This window comes from Doryrhamphus excisus, chromosome 16 (assembly GCF_030265055.1).
Source record: "Doryrhamphus excisus isolate RoL2022-K1 chromosome 16, RoL_Dexc_1.0, whole genome shotgun sequence".
NCBI classification, from domain to species: Eukaryota; Metazoa; Chordata; class Actinopteri; order Syngnathiformes; family Syngnathidae; genus Doryrhamphus; species Doryrhamphus excisus.
In genome coordinates this window covers 2811269-2829910 of record NC_080481.1, presented here as the reverse complement: position 1 = coordinate 2829910, position 18642 = coordinate 2811269, and the positions used below count along the sequence as shown (strand labels likewise).

Here is an 18642-nt window from a genome sequence, read left to right as displayed (position 1 = left end):
GCCGATGGGAGGTTATAAAAGCTGACTTGGCCTCAGGTTGAGATTCAAGTTTGGATGCGAGCAGAGAGAAGATACGACGTCACCGCACACGTTCGGCCATGGCAGGTTAGTCCCGTCTGAAGGAGCACCAGGCAGCAATCCTTAATTACCGTGTTTGCTTGGAATATCACATTCAAAATGTTATATAAACGCAGATATTTCACATTGTCTTGATTTATTTTTACAGGTAAAAAAGACGACATGGGGACGTCCAAGTCTAAAAGTGTAAGTATAGTTTTTTTTAATGATTTCATTTAATGATCATAATTCTACATACCCATAAGAACCCAGAACACAACTAAATATTGATGTTTTTTCTAAAATACTACTAATTAATGCCAAAGATACACACAAAACCTTACGACCAGTTGAAAAATTGCTAGAATATGCATTTTGCAAATTTGGGAATGGTAATAGTAATGTTTAATTTCATTTGAACATGCATCAGATTACAATTGAGTGCATCCCATAATCAGTTCCCAGTTCCACATGTCCAAAAGGAGTAGGAAGAAGCAAAGCTTATTAAATCCTCCCCCTCCATCTGGTACTTTTACAATCAGTAACTGTTACATTTGTTCACTTCCTGCTTTCCTAATATAATTTAAGTTTTTTTAATAAAATAAAATAAAATAAAATAAAATAAAATAAAATAAAATAAAATAAAATAAAATAAAATAGTTTAATTTAAAATAAAATGAAGTAAAGTAAAGTAAAGTAAAGTAAAGTAAAGTAAAGTAAAGTATAGTATAGTATAGTATAGTATAGTATAGTATAGTAATGTAAAGTAATGTAAAGTATTTTATTTTATTTTATTTTATTTTATTTTATTTTATTTTATTTTATTAAAAAAACTTAAATTATATTAGTTTATATTTACAAATTATATTTGTTCACTTCCTGCTTTCCTTATATAGTTTTTTTTTTTTTTTTGAATTTTTTGTCCCTTACCAAAGTAGGAGGTGAAATGACCATCTAATGCCATAATGTGTACCATAGTAAATGTCCATATAGTGATATATATAGCACATCATGACTGGTTCAAGACTCTTGTCAGGATGCCTAACTGTTACATTTGTTCACTTCCTGCTTTCCTACACACAGTACCAGAACCCCCCCGGCCTCTTTGATAGCCACATCTGGCCCATGTACTTGAAACACAAGAACATCATTAAAGAACATTAAACAAGAACATTAAAGGTCTAGTTGTGATGGTTTCTTATGGGTTCATACTCAACAGGACTTTCCTTATGGATCCTACTACATCTATACATTACTCTCCTTTTCCAGGCTACGGTGTGCGGCTTCCCGGTTAGCATCTTTTTCATCGTAGTCAATGAGTTTTGCGAGCGTTTCTCATACTATGGCATGCGAGGTGAGTGGCTTTGTTTTGAACCGGACGCTTCGGGGTGTCTTCAAAAGATGTTTCATGTCTCAACCGAGCAGGCTTCATTAGACCCCGAGCTGTCCTATCTAGTCTCGGAGCATGAACTGATTAGGCCCGCTTGGGTGAACGATGATACACCTTCAAAGACACCCCAAATAGTCCAGTTGCGACTGATTTCAACGTCCTGAGATGTTCGTTCAGTTTATTCGAAACTCTGCCTCCCCAGCTGTACTGGTGCTGTACTTTAAGTACTTCCTGAAGTGGGATGATGACTTCGCCACCACCATCTACCACACCTTTGTCGCTCTGTGCTACCTGACCCCAATCCTGGGCGCCATAGTGGCCGATTCATGGCTCGGCAAGTTCAAGTGGGTCTCACAGAACCCAACGTCACGTCAAGGGAACCTGAACATGAGAGTCCTTGTTTCCTCCACACAGAACTATCGTATACCTGTCCATTGTGTACGCACTGGGGCAGGTGGTCTTGGCCGTCAGCGCCATCCATGACATCACAGACGCAAACAGGGACGGGACCCCAGACGACTTGACTTTCCACATGTGGGTCGGCCCGTGTCGCACTAGAATCCAGTAAGACCAAATCTGACTGACTGCGTTCTTCTTTCAGAGTCCTAGCCATGGTTGGTTTGCTTCTTATCGCCTTGGGAACTGGAGGCATCAAACCCTGTGTGTCAGCCTTTGGTGGAGACCAGTTTGAAGACGACCAGGTCAGGAACCTGAACCATAAAATGCTTTTAAAGAAACAAAGATGAGAACAAAAATGTAAATATTGTGGACAGAGACTACTGGACATACAGTCTTTGTATCTTAACGACCGTCGTTTGGCACCATGACAGAGTCGAACAGTTTTTGTCTGGGAACGCCTCTACATTCACAGGATAAGTACTAGACCGGTCCTATCTAGTCAGACTAAAGCTGTCCTACCTAGTCTTAGACCATGAACTGATGAAGCCTGCTTAGATGAGAGCGATAACGTCTTCTAAGACAACCTGACCAGTCCGGTTGCCATCACTTCAACGCTCCGAGGATACAAAAACAATACGTGAAATCTCGAGGTCCCAAAGTCAAGTCGGTCCCGGAAGTCCAGTAGAAAGTTGACATGAACCAGAACCAGTTTAACCTCATAGATATCTGAAATAAGTCGGGTTTTAAGTCCGTTCATCTCCAAAGTCTACATGGATGGTATCAAAATAAGACATTTGTGGGTCCGCTAATTTAAATTAAATTAAATTTTTGTTAAATTTGAATTTAATTAATTAACGATTTAATTGAATTGTAATAATTAATAATTAAAATAAATTAAAATGTATTTTAAATAAAATAAAAAAATAAATAGAATAAAAGAATAAAAATGAATAAAAATAAATAAAAAATAAAAATAAAAATAAAAATAAAAATAAAAATAAAAATAAAAATAAAAATAAAAATAAAAATAAAGCATTTCATTCATCAGCATAGCATTTCAGTATGTGGAATCAAACTATATAAAATAAAATAAAAATAAAATAAAATAAAATAAAATAAAATAAAATAAAATAAAATAAAATAAAATAAAATAAAATAAAATAAAATAAAATAAAATAAAAATAAAATAAAATAAAATAAAATAAAATAAAATAAAATAAAAATAAAAATAAAAATAATTTAATTTAATTTAATTTAATTTAATTTAATTTAATTTAATTTAATTTAATTTAATTTAATTTAATTTAATTTAATTTAATTTAATATTCGAAAGTTACCAAAGGTCTAGTCATGAGTATGGTTCATACTCACATTTTTGGGTCCGCTAAAGGTACTACATATCTGCGCTACTTGCTAAGTATAAATGCTACTTGTTCAGCCTCATAGATATCTGAAATAAGTTGGGTTTTAAGTCTGTTCATCTACAAAGTGTACATGGATGGTATCAAAATAAGACATTTATGGGCCTGCTAAAGGTACTACATATCTGCTCTACTTGCTAAGTATAAATTTTGCTTGTTCAGTGAGTTTTACTGTTTGTTTGTAATATTCCCGGAAGTCCAGCAGAAAGTTTACATGAACCAAAACCAGTTAAACCTCATAGATATCTGAAATAAGTCGGGTTTTAAGTCTGTTCATCTACAAAGTATACATGGATGGTATCAAAATAAGACATTTATGGGTCCGCTAAAAGTACTACATATCTCCGCTACTTGCTAAGTATAAATTTTGCTTGTTCAGTGAGTTTTAGTGTTTGTTTGTTATATTCCCGGAAGTCCAGTAGAAAGTTGCCATAAACTAGAACCAGTTTAACCTCATAGATATCTGAAATAAGTCGGGTTTTAAGTCTGTTCATTTACAAAGTATACATGGATGGTATCAAAATAAGACATTTATGGGTCCGCTAAAGGTACTACATATCTGCGCTACTTGCTAAGTATAAATTCTGCTTGTTCAGCCTCATAGATATCTGAAATAAGTTGGGTTTTAAGTCTGTTCATCTACAAAGTATACATGGATGGTATCAAAATAAGACATTTATGGGCCCGCTAAAGATACTACATATCTGCGCTACTTGCTAAGTATAAATTTAGCTTGTTCAGTGAGTTTTAGTGTTTGTTTGTTATATTCCCGGAAGTCCAGTAGAAAGTTGCCATAAACTAGAACCAGTTTAACCTCATAGATATCTGAAATAAGTCGGGTTTTAAGTCTGTTCATCTAAAAAGTGTACATGGATGGTATCAAAATAAGACATTTATGGGTCCGCTAAAGATACTACTAAGTTTAAATTTTGCTTGTTCAGCCTCATAGACATCTGAAATAAGTCGGGTTTTAAGTCTGTTCATTTGCAAAGTATACATGGATGGTATCAAAATAAGACATTTATGGGTCCGCATATCTGCGCTACTTGCTAAGTATAATTTTTGCTTGTTCAATGACTTTTAGTGTTTGTTTGTTATATTCGTGTTTTGGTTGGATCGCTTGTTTTCCACATTTGCCCACTTAAGTGCTTAAGTTAAGTACTTAAGTATTGCTAAAATTGTCAAGCTGACGTTTTAGAATCGTTTTAGAAATTAGAATCAGTTTTAACCTCATAGATATCTGAAATAAGTTGGGTTTTAAGTCTGTTCATCTACAAAGTCTACATGGATGGTATCAAAATAAGACATTTGTGGGTCCGCTAAAGGTACTACATATCTGCGCTACTTGCTAAGTTTAAATTTTGCTTGGTCAGTGAGTTTTAGTGTTTGTTTATTATATTTGTGTTTTGGTTGGATCACTTGTTTTCCACATTTGCCCACTTAAGTGCTTAAGTTAAGTACTTAAGTATTGCTAAAATTGTCAAGCTGACGTTTTAGAATCGTTTTAGAAATTAGAATCAGTTTTAACCTCATAGATATCCGAAATAAGTCGGGTTTTAAGTCTGTTCATCTACAAAGTGTACATGGATGGTATCAAAATAAGACATTTATGGGTCCGCTAAAGGTACTACATATATGCGCTACTTGCTAAGTATAAATGCTGCTTGTTCAGTGAGTTTTAGTGTTTGTTTGTTATATTCGGTTTTGGTTGGATTGCTTGTTTTCCACATTTGCCCACTTAAGTGCTTAAGTTAAGTACTTAAGTATTGCTAAAATTGTCAAGCTGACGTTTTAGAATCGTTTTAGAAATTAGAATCAGTTTTAACCTCATAGATATCTGAAATAAGTTGGGTTTTAAGTCTGTTCATCTACAAAGTCTACATGGATGGTATCAAAATAAGACATTTATGGGCCCGCTAAAAGTACTACATATCTGCGCTACTTGCTAAGTTTAAATTTTGCTTGGTCAGTGAGTTTTAGTGTTTGTTTATTATATTTGTGTTTTGGTTGGATCACTTGTTTTCCACATTTGCCCACTTAAGTGCTTAAGTTAAGTACTTAAGTATTGCTAAAATTGTCAAGCTGACGTTTTAGAATCGTTTTAGAAATTAGAATCAGTTTTAACCTCATAGATATCTGAAATAAGTTGGGTTTTAAGTCTGTTCATCTACAAAGTCTACATGGATGGTATCAAAATAAGACATTTATGGGTCCCCTAAAAGTACTACATATTTGCGCTACTTGCTAAGTATAAATTTTGCTTGTTCAGTGAGTTTTAGTGTTTTTTTGTAATATTCGGGTTTTGTTTGGATCACTTGTTTTCCACATTTGCCCACTTAAGTGCTTAAGTTAAGTACTTAAGTGTTGCTAAAATTGTCGAACTGACGTTCATGCAGTCCACAGGCTTGAAAAAGTTAATGACGACTAATTTAGAACATTTGATGATAACTTCCTGGAATTGTCCTGCTTTGTAAACACGATATTCCCATCCATACTTTGCCCAAGGCCGAGTATGACGACTATCTCCTTAACTCACTTATCTGTTCCTTGTGTTGCGTTTGTTGTTTATTAACTAATAAGAACCTCTGTCTTGGTGGCTTTGGAACATTGTCCAAGGATAATGTTCCAAGTCCAAAGATAACTTCACATTGCATCAGGTTGCTTCTTGACTCTTTGCATGTCCCACAGGAGAAGCAGAGAAGCACTTTCTTCTCCATCTTCTACCTGTCCATCAATGCAGGAAGTCTGCTGTCCACTGTCATTACCCCCATTCTCAGAGGTACGCATGGACGGATTCAAAGACAATGTATAGTTATGGATTTTTATATATAAGATTGTGTTGCGTTCCAGCTCAGGAGTGTGGAATCCACAGCCAGCAGAAGTGCTACCCGCTGGCTTTTGGAGTCCCTGCAGCCCTCATGGTGGTCGCTCTGAGTAAGAAGAACCCATTGTAACGTCTAACATTGTCATCACTGTGCAAGTGCCAATTTTGAACCATCAAGAGCCTAGTTGGTTTTAATCCTGAGGTTTTGAACACGTTTGGTACTGTACTGGAACCAATTATGTAAAAATGTCATCCAATACTTCTCTACAAGAGAGGAGAAATATGATCTCAGGGAAGAACTACATTTGAAACACTTATATGCTAGGACTACGTTAGCATTAGCATAGCATTTCAGTATGTGGAATCAAACTAAACTAAACTAAACTAAACTAAACTAAAATAAAATAAAATAAAATAAAATAAAATAAAATAAAATAAAATAAAATAAAATAAAATAAAATAAAATAAAATGAAATAAAATAAAATAAAATAAAATAAAATAAAATAAAATAAAATAAAATAAAATAAAATAAAATAAAATTATAGCCATTCCATTGGCATTCCTTTATCTTTATCCTTAAGCATGATCCCAACCAAAAGAGCGACCAATTTTAGCATTTAGCATTTTCCCTTCCATGATGACGGATTTCCTTTTCTTTGGTGCACTGCGGCTTAGGAGACAAAATGAAGTCAAAAAGTCAACTAATCAGCAATGTTATTGGTATTCTTCTGCATGTTGCGTGCTGTAACTAGTTCTCGAACAAGTCTCATGTTTGTGGACCAAAATGTATTTTTAAATGAGCACAGAATTCCCTAACCAGGAGAACGCGTATGGAATATTATGAGTAATGGTAATGGTAATGGTTTAATTTCATTTGAACATGCATCAGATTACAATTGAGTGCATCCCATAATCAGTTGCCAGTTCCACATGTCCAAAAGGAGTAGGAAGAAGCAAAGCTTATTAAATCCTACCCCTCCATCTGGTACTTTTACAATCAGGAACTGTTACATTTGTTCACTTCCTGCTTTCCTAATATAATTTAAGTTTTTTTTTAAATAAAATAAAATAAAAAAAATAATATATACTATACTATATAATAGTATAGTATAGTATAGTAAAGTAATGTAAAGTAATGTAAAGTAATGTAAAGTAATGTAATTTATTTTATTTTATTTTATTTTATTTTATTTTATTTTATTTTATTTTATTTTATTTTATTTTATTTTATTTTATTAAAAAACGTATTATAAAAAACTCATTAAATTATATATATTATATTAGGAAAGCAGGAAGTGAACAAATGTAACAGTTCCTGATTGTATTTTAATTTAAAATAATTTCATTAATAAATTGGAAATTTAATTAAATTAAATGATGATATAGTACATTCTCTTTGAATCCATCCATGCATACCTCTGAGAATGGGGGTAATGATTATTAAATTAAATTAAATTAAATTAAATTAAATTAAATTAAATTAAATTAAATTAAATTAAATTAAATTAAATTAAATTAAATTAAATTAAATTAAATTAAATTAAATTAAATTAAATTAAATTAAATTAAATTACATTTTTATTTTTTGTCACGTACCGAAGTCCAAGGTGATACGTGCATCCAATGACATAATGGGTACCATAGTAAGTGTCAATATAGTGATATATATAGCACATCATGACTGGTTCAAGACTCTTCTTTGATCATATTGGATTGGACATTTTTAGCTAATTGGTTATTTTTAGCCTTATGCATTATTTTAGCTGTTTGAAGATGAACTATATCAGCAAGTTGAAGTATTTGTGAATTTAGAAATAAGGAGTGCTATTCGTACAGCGTAGTTCCATAGAAAGTTCATCATTGCCAAGCCTTTCATGCATATTGTGTGTGTAGTTGTATTCATCGTTGGAAGTGGAATGTACAACAAAACTGCTCCTCAAGGAAACATCATCGTCAAAGTCTCCAAATGTATTTGGGTGAGTTCATCTTTCAAGGCTAAATTGTATGATTCAACAAAACAAAATAATACGATTATTCACAGCATAGAATCAATATTGTCATATGTTACTCTCTCCTACAGTTTGCTATTAGCAACCGCTTCAGGCATCGGGGATCACAGTACCCGAAAAGAGCCCACTGGATGGACTGGGCTGAGGAGAAATATGATGTAAGCAACGTGGGCTGGGTCTAAATTGAATATTTACATTGATGTTTACCTCATATTTATATTTACCATTCACATTTCACATTGAGGTCTGCACGGTGGTTAGCGTGCAGGCCTCACAGCTAGGAGACCCGAGTTCAATTTCATGCTCGGCACACATCTCTGTGTGGAGTTTGCATGTTCTCCCCGTGCATGCGTGGGCTTTCTCCGGGTACTCCGGTTTCCTCCCACATTCCAAAAATGCCTTGAATTTATTTCTTCACGAGTATGCCAAGGTGTACCCCGCCTCTGAGAGACAGCTGGGATAGGCTCCAGCACGTGAGGATAAGCAGTAGAATTTTTTTTTTTTTGTAATTAGAGCATAGAAAACCTGTTTAGGACTTCCTAAATGCAGGTTTTCATATTATCAGAGCCCTGTAGACATGAAATAACACCCCTATAGTCACCTTTACTCTTCTATTATTCTTTGTTTACATCACATTGCAACTCTTAGCTAGCTAGCTAACCAGTTAGCCTTGAATTTATTTCTTCACGAGTATACCAGGGTGTACCCTGCCTCTGGGAGACAGCTGGGATAGGCTCCAGCACGTGAGGATAAGCGGTAGAAAATGATTGATTGAGTTTTACATGAAAACATGAAACAGTCGTCCCTCATTTATGGCGATTTTTTGGTTCCAATATTAATAAATGTAATATTATTGTAATTAGAGCATAGAAAACCTGTTTAGGACTTCCTAAATGCAGGTTTTCATATTATCAGAGCCCTGTAGGCATGAAATAACACCCCTATAGTCACCTTTACTCTTCTATTATTCTTTGTTTACATCACATTGCAACTCTTAGCTAGCTAGCTAACCAGTTAGCCTTGAATTTATTTCTTCACGAGTATGCCAGGGTGTACCCCGCCTCTCGCCCGAAGACAGCTGGGATAGGCTCCAGCATGTCCATGACCCTCGTGAGAATAAGCGATATAGAAAATGAATGGATAGATGAATATTATTTTTTTCCATTTCTGTTTTTTTTATCAAGCTTTTCAATGATTAAAAATTTGAATCAAATTAATCACAAATTTTAAATTATTTAATCATGATTAATCACTATTTGCAACTTTGTATGAAATGTGTTTTTACTGTATTTTATGAACAGAAATTAAAAAAACGCACACAATTTTCTATAAAATATGAAAGGAAATGTTAAATAGTGCTAAAAAGAAACATGATTTAAAGCACACAAGTTAGCTTTGAATTTATTTCTTCACAAGTATGCTGGAGCCTATCCCAGTTGACTTCAGGCGAATCACAGCCAATCACAGGGCACATAAAAACATGCTAGGTTAATCGGCGACTCCAAATTGTCCATAGGTATGAATGTGAGTGTGAATGGTTGTTTGTCTATATGTGACCTGTGATTGGCTGTGATTCGTCAACTGGGATAGGCTCCAGCATACTTGTGAAGAAATCAATTCAAGGCTAACTGGTTAGCTTGCTAGCTAAGAGTTGCAATGTGATGTAAACAAAGAATAATAGAAGAGTAAAGGTGACTATAGGGGTGTTATTTCATGTCTACTGTCTACATGTCTACTACTCTAATAATATGAAAACCTGCATTTAGGAAGTCCTAAACAGGTTTTCTATGCTGTAATTACAAAAATATTACATTTATTAATATTGGAACCAAATAACCGCCATAAACGAGGGACGACTGTTTCATGTTTTCATGTAAAACTCAATCAATCATTTTCTACCGCTTATCCTCACGTGCTGGAGCCTATCCCAGCCTGGCATACTCATGAAGAAATAAATTCAAGGCTAACTGGTTAGCTTGCTAGCTAAGAGTTGCAATGTGATGTAAACGAGGGTCGTGGGGGTATGCTGGAGCCTATCCCAGCTGTCTTTGGGCGAGAGGCGGGGTACACCCTGGACTGGTGGCCAGCCAATCACAGGGCACATATAGACAAACAACCATTCACACTCACATTCATACCTATGGACAATTTTAGTCGCCAATTAATTAATTAACCTAGCATGTTTTTATGTGCCCTGTGATTGGCTGTGATTCGCCTGAAGTCAACTGGGATAGGCTCCAGCATACTTGTGAAGAAATAAATTCAAGGCTAACTTGTGTGCTTTAAATCATGTTTGTTTTTAGCACTATTTAAATTATTATATTATTATTATTATTATATTATTATATATATTTTATAGAAAATTGTGTGCGGTCTTCTATTTCTCTTCATAAAATACAGTAAAAACACATTTCATACAAAGTTGCAAATAGTGATTAATCATGATTGAATAATTTTAAATTTGTGATTAATTTGATTAAAATTTTTAATCATTGAAAAGCTTGATAAAAAAACAGAAACGGAAAAAAAATATTATTCATCTATCCATCCATTTTCTATATCGCTTGGACATGGACATGCTGGAGCCTATCCCAGCTGTCTTCGGGCGAGAGGCGGGGTACACCCTGGACTGGTGGCCAGCCAATCACAGGGCACATATAGACAAACAACCATTCACACTCACATTCATACCTATGGACAATTTGGAGTCGCCAATTAACCTAGCATGTTTTTGGAGTGTGGGAGGAAACCGGAGTCCTCGGAGAAAACCCTTGCATGCATGGGGAGAACATCCTATCCATCCTGGTCACTCCCAATGAGAACCTCAGCATAATGTTATGCTGCTGTTTTTTCCAGTTGTTTTTTAGTTTTCTTGTGAAATTATATTTTTTAGAATTTGTGAATTCATTCATTCATTCATTTTTGACTGCTTTTTCCTCACAAGGGTCACGGGGGTGCTGGAGCCTATCCCAGCTGTCTTGGGGCGAGAGGCGGGGTACACCCTGGACTGGTCGCCAGCCAATCACAGGGCACATATAGACAAACAACCATTCACACTCACATTCATACCTATGGACAATTTGAAGTCGCTAATTAACCTAGCATGTTTTTGGAATGTGGGAGGAAACCGGAATACTCGGAGAAAACCCACGCATGCACGGGGAGAACATGGAAACTCCATACTCCAGTTTTGTTAAATTACTAATTTTTTTGTTAGATTCCAACTTTTTTTCTGTGAACATTTTGACTTTATTCCTGTAAAATTCCTGATTTGTTTTTGTTTTTGGTATTTTTGTAGAAACTCCTGATCGCACAGGTGAAGATGGTGCTGAAGGTTCTGTTTCTTTACATCCCCCTGCCAATGTTCTGGGCTCTCTTTGACCAGCAGGTGACCAACCGCCGTGCCCGCATATTTACTGTATTACGGTGTTCAACACCCGCCAATAAAGGCAAGCTGTGTGTCCTCCACAGGGATCCAGATGGACCCTCCAGGCGACGACCATGGACGGTGATTTTGTACGTGCTTTTTAAAATATGAATTCCTGCTGGGAATTTGGAAAGGAAGGTTTTTTTTACAAACATTTCTGCGTTCTACAGGGAATCCTGATCATCCAGCCAGACCAGATGCAGGTGAATATTGCAATATTTCTAATAATATTTTTCAAATGACGATACTGAACTTCCTGGTTTGTCAGACGGTCAACCCCATTCTGATCCTGATTCTGGTGCCGATTGTCGACAATGTGGCCTACCCGCTCATCGCCAAGTGCAAGTTAAACTTCACGTGAGTGTCGTCGTCATGATTTGGGACAGAACATAAAAAAACACACATAAAAACTCCACACTAAAAAACATGCAGAAAAATACTAGCTTATAATAATTAATATAATATTTGCCTGCAATGACAGTCCATCACACAGGAGGGGACATCCCAGAGCAGGGGTGGGCAAACTACAGCCCGGGGGCTACACACGGCCCACCAAGCATTTGAACCCGGCCCGCCAGTTGCTTTCTAAGTATTTCAAATTTTAACATACAAACTGGCAACATGGCTTACAAGTCGGATGTCTTATTTAGTAAAAAAAAAAACAACAAAAAAAAAAACTGTCAAATGAAATGACATAGTCTGATGTGGTGTGATGTTTAAAGTGTTCCTGAAAAAAAGGACATGAGAACATACAGCTGATAGTATAACACTTTTACAGATAAAATTAAAATAATAAAATTAAATAAAATTAAATAAAATTAAATAAAATTAAGCAAATAATTCAAAGAAAATTACAAGCTTATAGAACAGATAACTGAAGTCATGTTGCACATTGTCATATTTCCACCATTTATCATATGGGCCTCTTTTCAGTATTATTTATTATTTATTATTTATTATTTATTATTTATTATTTATTATTTATTATTTATTATTTATTATTTATTGTTTATTATTTATTATTTATTATTTATTATTTATTATTTATTATTTATTATTTATTATTTATTATTTATTATTTATTATTTTATTTTAGAAGTATATATTTTATTTTAAAACTTTTTAAATGTATGTTAATATATTAAATTATTTCATTTCAGCATCAAGGAATGATAAATCAGGAAATTTTACACCAAAAATGTTTTAATTCATATGTCTTCATGAGCTAATAAGGAAGATGCCAAACCAAAATATATTTTCAAAATATTTGTATTTTAAAATGTTACATTAAATATTCTATTCTAATTATGTAAATTACATTTATTAGTTAAAATATTTAGAAGTATATATTTTATTTGATTTATAATTTATAATTTATAATTTATAATTTATAATTTATAATTTATAATTTATAATTTATTATTTATTATTTATTATTTATTATTTATTATTTATTATTTATTATTTATTATTTATTATTTATTATTTATTATTTATTATTTATTATTTATTATTTATTATTTTATTTTAGAAGTATATATTTTATTTTGAAACTTTTTAAATGTATGTTAATGTATAAAATTATTTCATTTCATGCCATTTTGCCATGCAATTTATGATTGTTATATTTTTTATTTTGCAATATCAAATATTTTGAAAATATTGACACTTGACATGAATGACATTCGTAAAATGACGTTCAGATATCGTAATGTGTAGTTTTTTTAAAATACAAATATTTTAAATTACATGAAGTATTTGAATGTAACTATCCAATAACCTGAGGTATGTTTTTTTTTGCTATTATTTAATGTTAAATTTGTATTTAATTTTACATTATTTAATTTAAATTTTAACACGTAATTTTATTAATGAAATATAAATATTCTAAAAATATATTTTGGACTTGTCTGTTCCGCAACAGTTGAGAAACGCTGATCTATACTATTGACATCTGGATCGATTCCGCCCGCTCCCTAGATTACTGAGAAAGGTCAAATTAGCATTTGCTACCTGTCAAACCTCGAAAAGTCACATGACTTTAAACAGTCAGGGGAAGAGAAAACTCTGGTGAAGAACATTACTGATCACTTTTTAATGACATCTGTTAATGTGTGTGTGTGTGTGTGTGTGTGTGTGTAGTCCGTTGAGGAAGATGACCGTTGGGATGTTCCTTGCTGCTTTGGCGTTTGTTTCCGCAGCCCTTGTTCAAATCCAGATTGATGTGAGTTTAATGGCAGTGAAAAAAAACCCCACACACATATAAGAGAATCCAAAACACACTTTCATGCACTTTTATGCCCCCGTCCACCCATTTTAGCAAACCTTACCCACCTTCCCATCAAGCAGCGTGAGCCAAGTCAAGTTCCTCAACATGCTGAACAAGGAACTGGACTTCAAAGCCGGGTCGCAGTCGCTTCAGTTGAACGCGTTTACGGTACTTCCGCAAAGCTATGCTACTGATGATGCATTGGATTAAAAAAAAAAAAAAAATGGCCGACTTTCTATTGGTTGTGGTACACCAGGCTAGCAATGATTACCTCACCTTTGATGAACCGTTTGCTCTGGAATTGGGCCCTGGGGTGGTTTACCCAATCAGTTTAGCTGATGGATCTCGGAATACTCTGGTCATTCTGCAGGATGGGCCCCAGCCCCGGCCAGTCGAGGTAAGCAAAGCCGGCACCCAATGGGGGTAAGGGAACATGTCTTAGGTCTCAGTTTGATTCTTCTCTGTTCAGTTCGAAGACATCGGTGTCAAACCGGAAGAGGGTGCTAATGCTATCAGGTAAGTCGCTAATGATTCAATGATTCATGCTAATGCGGCTACGGTTCTAACTAGCGTGTTATCCTTCTGCAGGTTCTTCAACAGCCTCAACACAGTTTTGAATATAACAGTTGGCAACCAGGACTTCCACGGCGTTGGGGCTTCCAACATGTCAGCATACGTCGCGGTACCACAGGGGAAGTAAGAAATAACTTTTTTGGGGGGGGGGGTCCTTTCTGATGCTACATAAGAATCCATTTGAAATGTCCCAAATCAGTGCACAGTTCCTGATCAAGAACAGTTCAGGAGGGGAATGTGTCTACAACCAGAAACTTGGCTTCGGAAGTTCTTACACCTTGGTCATCCCGCCGACTTTTGTGTTTGGCGCAAACGTAACGACATATCTAACGAAACTTTTTGTGCTTGGGAAGGTCTTGAGATGAGTGGTTTTGTGTTCTACAGTGTGAACAAGACATCCGTGTAGTGATGGACATCAGTCCAAACTCCATCCACATGGCCTGGCAGATCCCTCAGTACTTCCTCATCACGGCAGGAGAGGTGGTCTTTTCTGTTACAGGACTGGAGTTCTCCTACTCGCAGGTATTCATAAAAAGGTTCAGACAGTCGGGGTTTTAGATCTTGAACGTCAACTGGGATGTTTGATTGGCACTTTAAGTACCACAGAACAGTGGTAGAAGTGGGTCAAAAATGACCCGGTAAGGTTGTTTTCGTGAGATATCTTAGTAATGAAATTTTTTTATCATTTTATATTCCAGGTATTCCTAAAAAAAACATGTTTTTGATATAATGCCATTCAAATTTTTAACTTACCTTTTATACATTTAAAGAAATTTTTGGTTTTGTGTTACTACCCCAACCTTCCATAAGTGGGTCAAAAATGACCCAGTCAGGTTGTTTACATGAAATATTTTCGGAATGAGAATTTTTTATCATTTCATATTCCAGGTATTCCTCAAAAAACATGTTTTTGATATCATACCATTCACATTTTTAACTTACCTTTTATACATTTTAAGAAATTTTAGTTTTTGTGTTACTACCCCAACCTTCCATAAGTGGGTCAAAATTGACCCGGTCAGGTTGTTTTCTTGAAATATCTTCATAATGAAAAAATTGTATCATTTCATATTTCAGGTATTCCTCAAAAAACACGTTTTTGATATGATGCCATTCACATTTTTAACTTACATTTTTATACATTTTAAGGCATTTTTGGTTTTGAAAAATTTGTAAAATTGTCATAAAAACGCATTGATTCTAGTATGGGTCATTTTTGACCCACTTATGGAAGAGTGTAGGGTCCAGTCACTTGTGCATCTAAGGGTTAATATAGCAGTTCCAGAAATGCTGCAAACGTTTCACAGACGGTATGCAGTGCCTGTGAAAAAAAAATATTTCACAAATAGCAACTCAACAACTTTTCCAGTGAAACATGACCAACTAAATTTATTTATGATAAAAATATTACACTTTATCATTTGTATCCATATAGCAATTTAGTGCAATTATTAAAAATAGTATTTTATTTGCTTTCCAGGCACCTAGCAACATGAAGTCGGTGCTGCAGGCGGGTTGGCTGTTAACCGTAGCTTTTGGTAACATTATTGTGCTTATTGTTGCTGAGGCTGCGACACTTCCGGATCAGGTGGGTGCCTTCAGTACTTCATGAAATATTATAATATTAAATAATAAGAACGCCACCACAAAAATGTATTCCTTTCTTCCCTCAGTGGGCCGAGTACATTCTCTTTGCGTCCCTGCTGGTGGCCGTGTGCATCATCTTTGCCTTCGTAGCCTACTTCTACACGTACATGGACCCAGCCAAGATCGAAGCTCAGTTCAGTGAGATGGACCCAGATGATAAGTGGAAGAAGAAGGCCGGGAAGGACTTGGTCGAGCATCGTAACGCAGAAAGGAGGCGTTCTGTTTCCAGTTCGTATGAGGAGAAAGAAGTTTCACAGACCAGGATGTAGACAATGATTGCGGACACCCAATTCCCCCCCCAAAAAAACACACACACTCACTCACACAAGACCATCTTTGTATATAAATGCTGCTTGGTTCTGTGTTTTGTATCATCTGTTTAATGTCAAAAGTGACTTTTATTTGTTTTTGTTTGTTTTTTAGTAGGCGGGGTAATACAAAAAAAAATTCAACAAACTTTGTTGAGATGTAGGGGAAGGACTAAGACCTTTTTTTTTTTAGTAAGGTACATGTTAAACATGTTTTCATGTTAAATTCAAGGCATGAGCAGTAGGTAGACATCCATCAGTGGTGGGGTGGCGCATTTGGTACCTTTTGTCGGATTGTTAAAATATACATTTTCATTTCTGCTAGTATCTTGGAGCATCGGTAACTTCCACTAGTGATTGGCCCTGCTTGTAAATTTAGTGCTTACAATCAATATTTATCTAATAACATTACAAAAACATTACATTTTTTACATCTTCTAACCAGAGATGTCAATTTCTCCTAGAAAAGTAAATAAAATTAGTTTTCATTCATTCATTTTCTACCGCTTTTTCCTCACGAGGGTCGCGGGGGTGCTGGAGCCTATCCCAGCTGTCTTCGGGCAAGAGGCGGGGTACACCCTGGACTGGTGGCCAGCCAATCACAGGGCACATATAGACAAACAACCATTCACACTCACATTCATACCTATGGACAATTTGGAGTCGCCAATTAACCTAGCATGTTTTTGGAATGTGGGAGGAAACCGGAGTACCCGGAGAAAACCCACGCATGCACGGGGAGAACATGCAAACCACTCGACTGTCGCGCCGCCCCCTTATTTATGTCTTATTTTTTCTTATTATGTGCACTATATTGGGTAATAGGAGCGTAAAGGTGACTATAGGGGTGTTATTTCAAGTGTAGAAGGCTCTAATAATATTAAAAGTGTATTCATTCATTCATTCATTTTCTACCGCTTATCCTCACGAGGGTCACAAGGGTGCTGGAGCCTATCCCAGCTGTCTTCGGGCGAGAGGCGGGGTACACCCTGGACTGGTCGCCAGCCAATCACAGGGCACATATAGACAAACAACCATTCACACTCACATTCATACCTATGGACAATTTGGAGTCGCTAATTAACCTAGCATGTTTTTGGAATGTTGGAGGAAACCGGAGTACCCGGAGAAAACCCACGCATGCACGGGGAGAACATGCAAACTCCACACAGAGATGCCCGAGGGTGGAATTGAACCCTGGTCTCCTAGCTGTGAGGTCTGCGCGCTAACCACTAGACCGCCGTGCCGCCCAAAATGAGTTTTCCATAAAGATTTTTTCCAAAACATACTGTAAAAAAATGGTTGTTTTCACATCATAAGGGGACATTTTGGGGACAACACATTTGATTTTTCGTTTTGTCATAATTATGAATGGCCGATAATATCGGGCCACCAATAATATCAGCCCGATATCAACATAAAAGTATAATATTCTTAGATCAGTATCGGATTTTTTCCTGAAAATGAAAAACATTGGGCTGCACGGTGGAAAAGTGGTTGGCACACAGGCCTCACAGCAAGGAGACCCGAGTTCAATTCCACTCACGGCCATCTCTATGTAGAGTTTGCATGTTCTCCCCATGGGTTTTCTCCGGTTTCCTCCAACATTCCAAAAACATGCTAGGTTAATTAGCGACTCCAAATTGTCCATAGGTATGAATGTGAGTGTGAATGGTTGTTTGTCTATATGTGCCCTGTGATTGGCTGGCCACCAGTCCAGGGTGTACCCCGCCTCTCGCCTGAAGACAGCTGGGATAGGCTCCAACACCTCCCGCGACCCTTGTGAGGATAAGCCGTAGAAAATGAATGAATTAATGAATATTTTAAAAATGCTGATTAATAGATTAATTACAGATTAATTACAACATTAATGTTGTTCACCTCTTCTGTGCTGTCGTCGGGCTCTTGTGTTCCTGGACACTTTGGCTAGCTCCTTACGCTATGTTCTTTCCATCATAAATTACAGTAATTCCACCAGTCAATTATCTAAAATAAGCCATTGGGGATTCAGGAAATGGGGCGTCAACTCACTTGGGCTAATTTTGGGGGCACCAAAAATTTTAACGAGTTCTTAATTCTTCATCCAAGTTCTTGATTTTTCTTTCTGTCATAATCCATTGTCTTTCCACCAGCCATTGGCCATATAATATATACCTGCAGGAGTGGCGGGGGCAGCCACCCACGGGGGCATTGTAAGATTGTTCTCTCCATCATAACCCACAGTACTTCCACTTGCATGGTGATGATGTTTTATAAAGCATGGGGAAGTTTGAGATGGGGGGCATCACCCAACACGGGCTAATTTTGGGGGCAGCAC

At 35.8% G+C, this 18642-nt stretch overlaps 1 protein-coding gene across 1 annotated transcript; it reads left to right on the top strand.

Moving 5' to 3' along the window:
- The first annotated feature begins 15 nt into the window (after positions 1-15).
- slc15a1b (solute carrier family 15 member 1b) lies at positions 16-16562 on the top strand. Its single transcript, XM_058051051.1, has 23 exons — positions 16-105; positions 227-264; positions 1327-1411; positions 1650-1791; positions 1862-1981; positions 2049-2148; positions 5956-6046; positions 6118-6201; positions 7986-8068; positions 8173-8259; positions 11400-11489; positions 11573-11617; positions 11699-11731; positions 11797-11885; positions 13671-13752; positions 13849-13965; positions 14054-14194; positions 14267-14313; positions 14386-14493; positions 14570-14684; positions 14755-14892; positions 15851-15958; positions 16044-16562. Exons 1-23 carry the CDS (start codon positions 99-101, stop codon positions 16284-16286), a joined length of 2193 nt encoding a protein of 730 aa, XP_057907034.1. The 5' UTR covers positions 16-98; the 3' UTR covers positions 16287-16562.
- The last annotated feature ends 2080 nt before the right edge of the window (positions 16563-18642 follow it).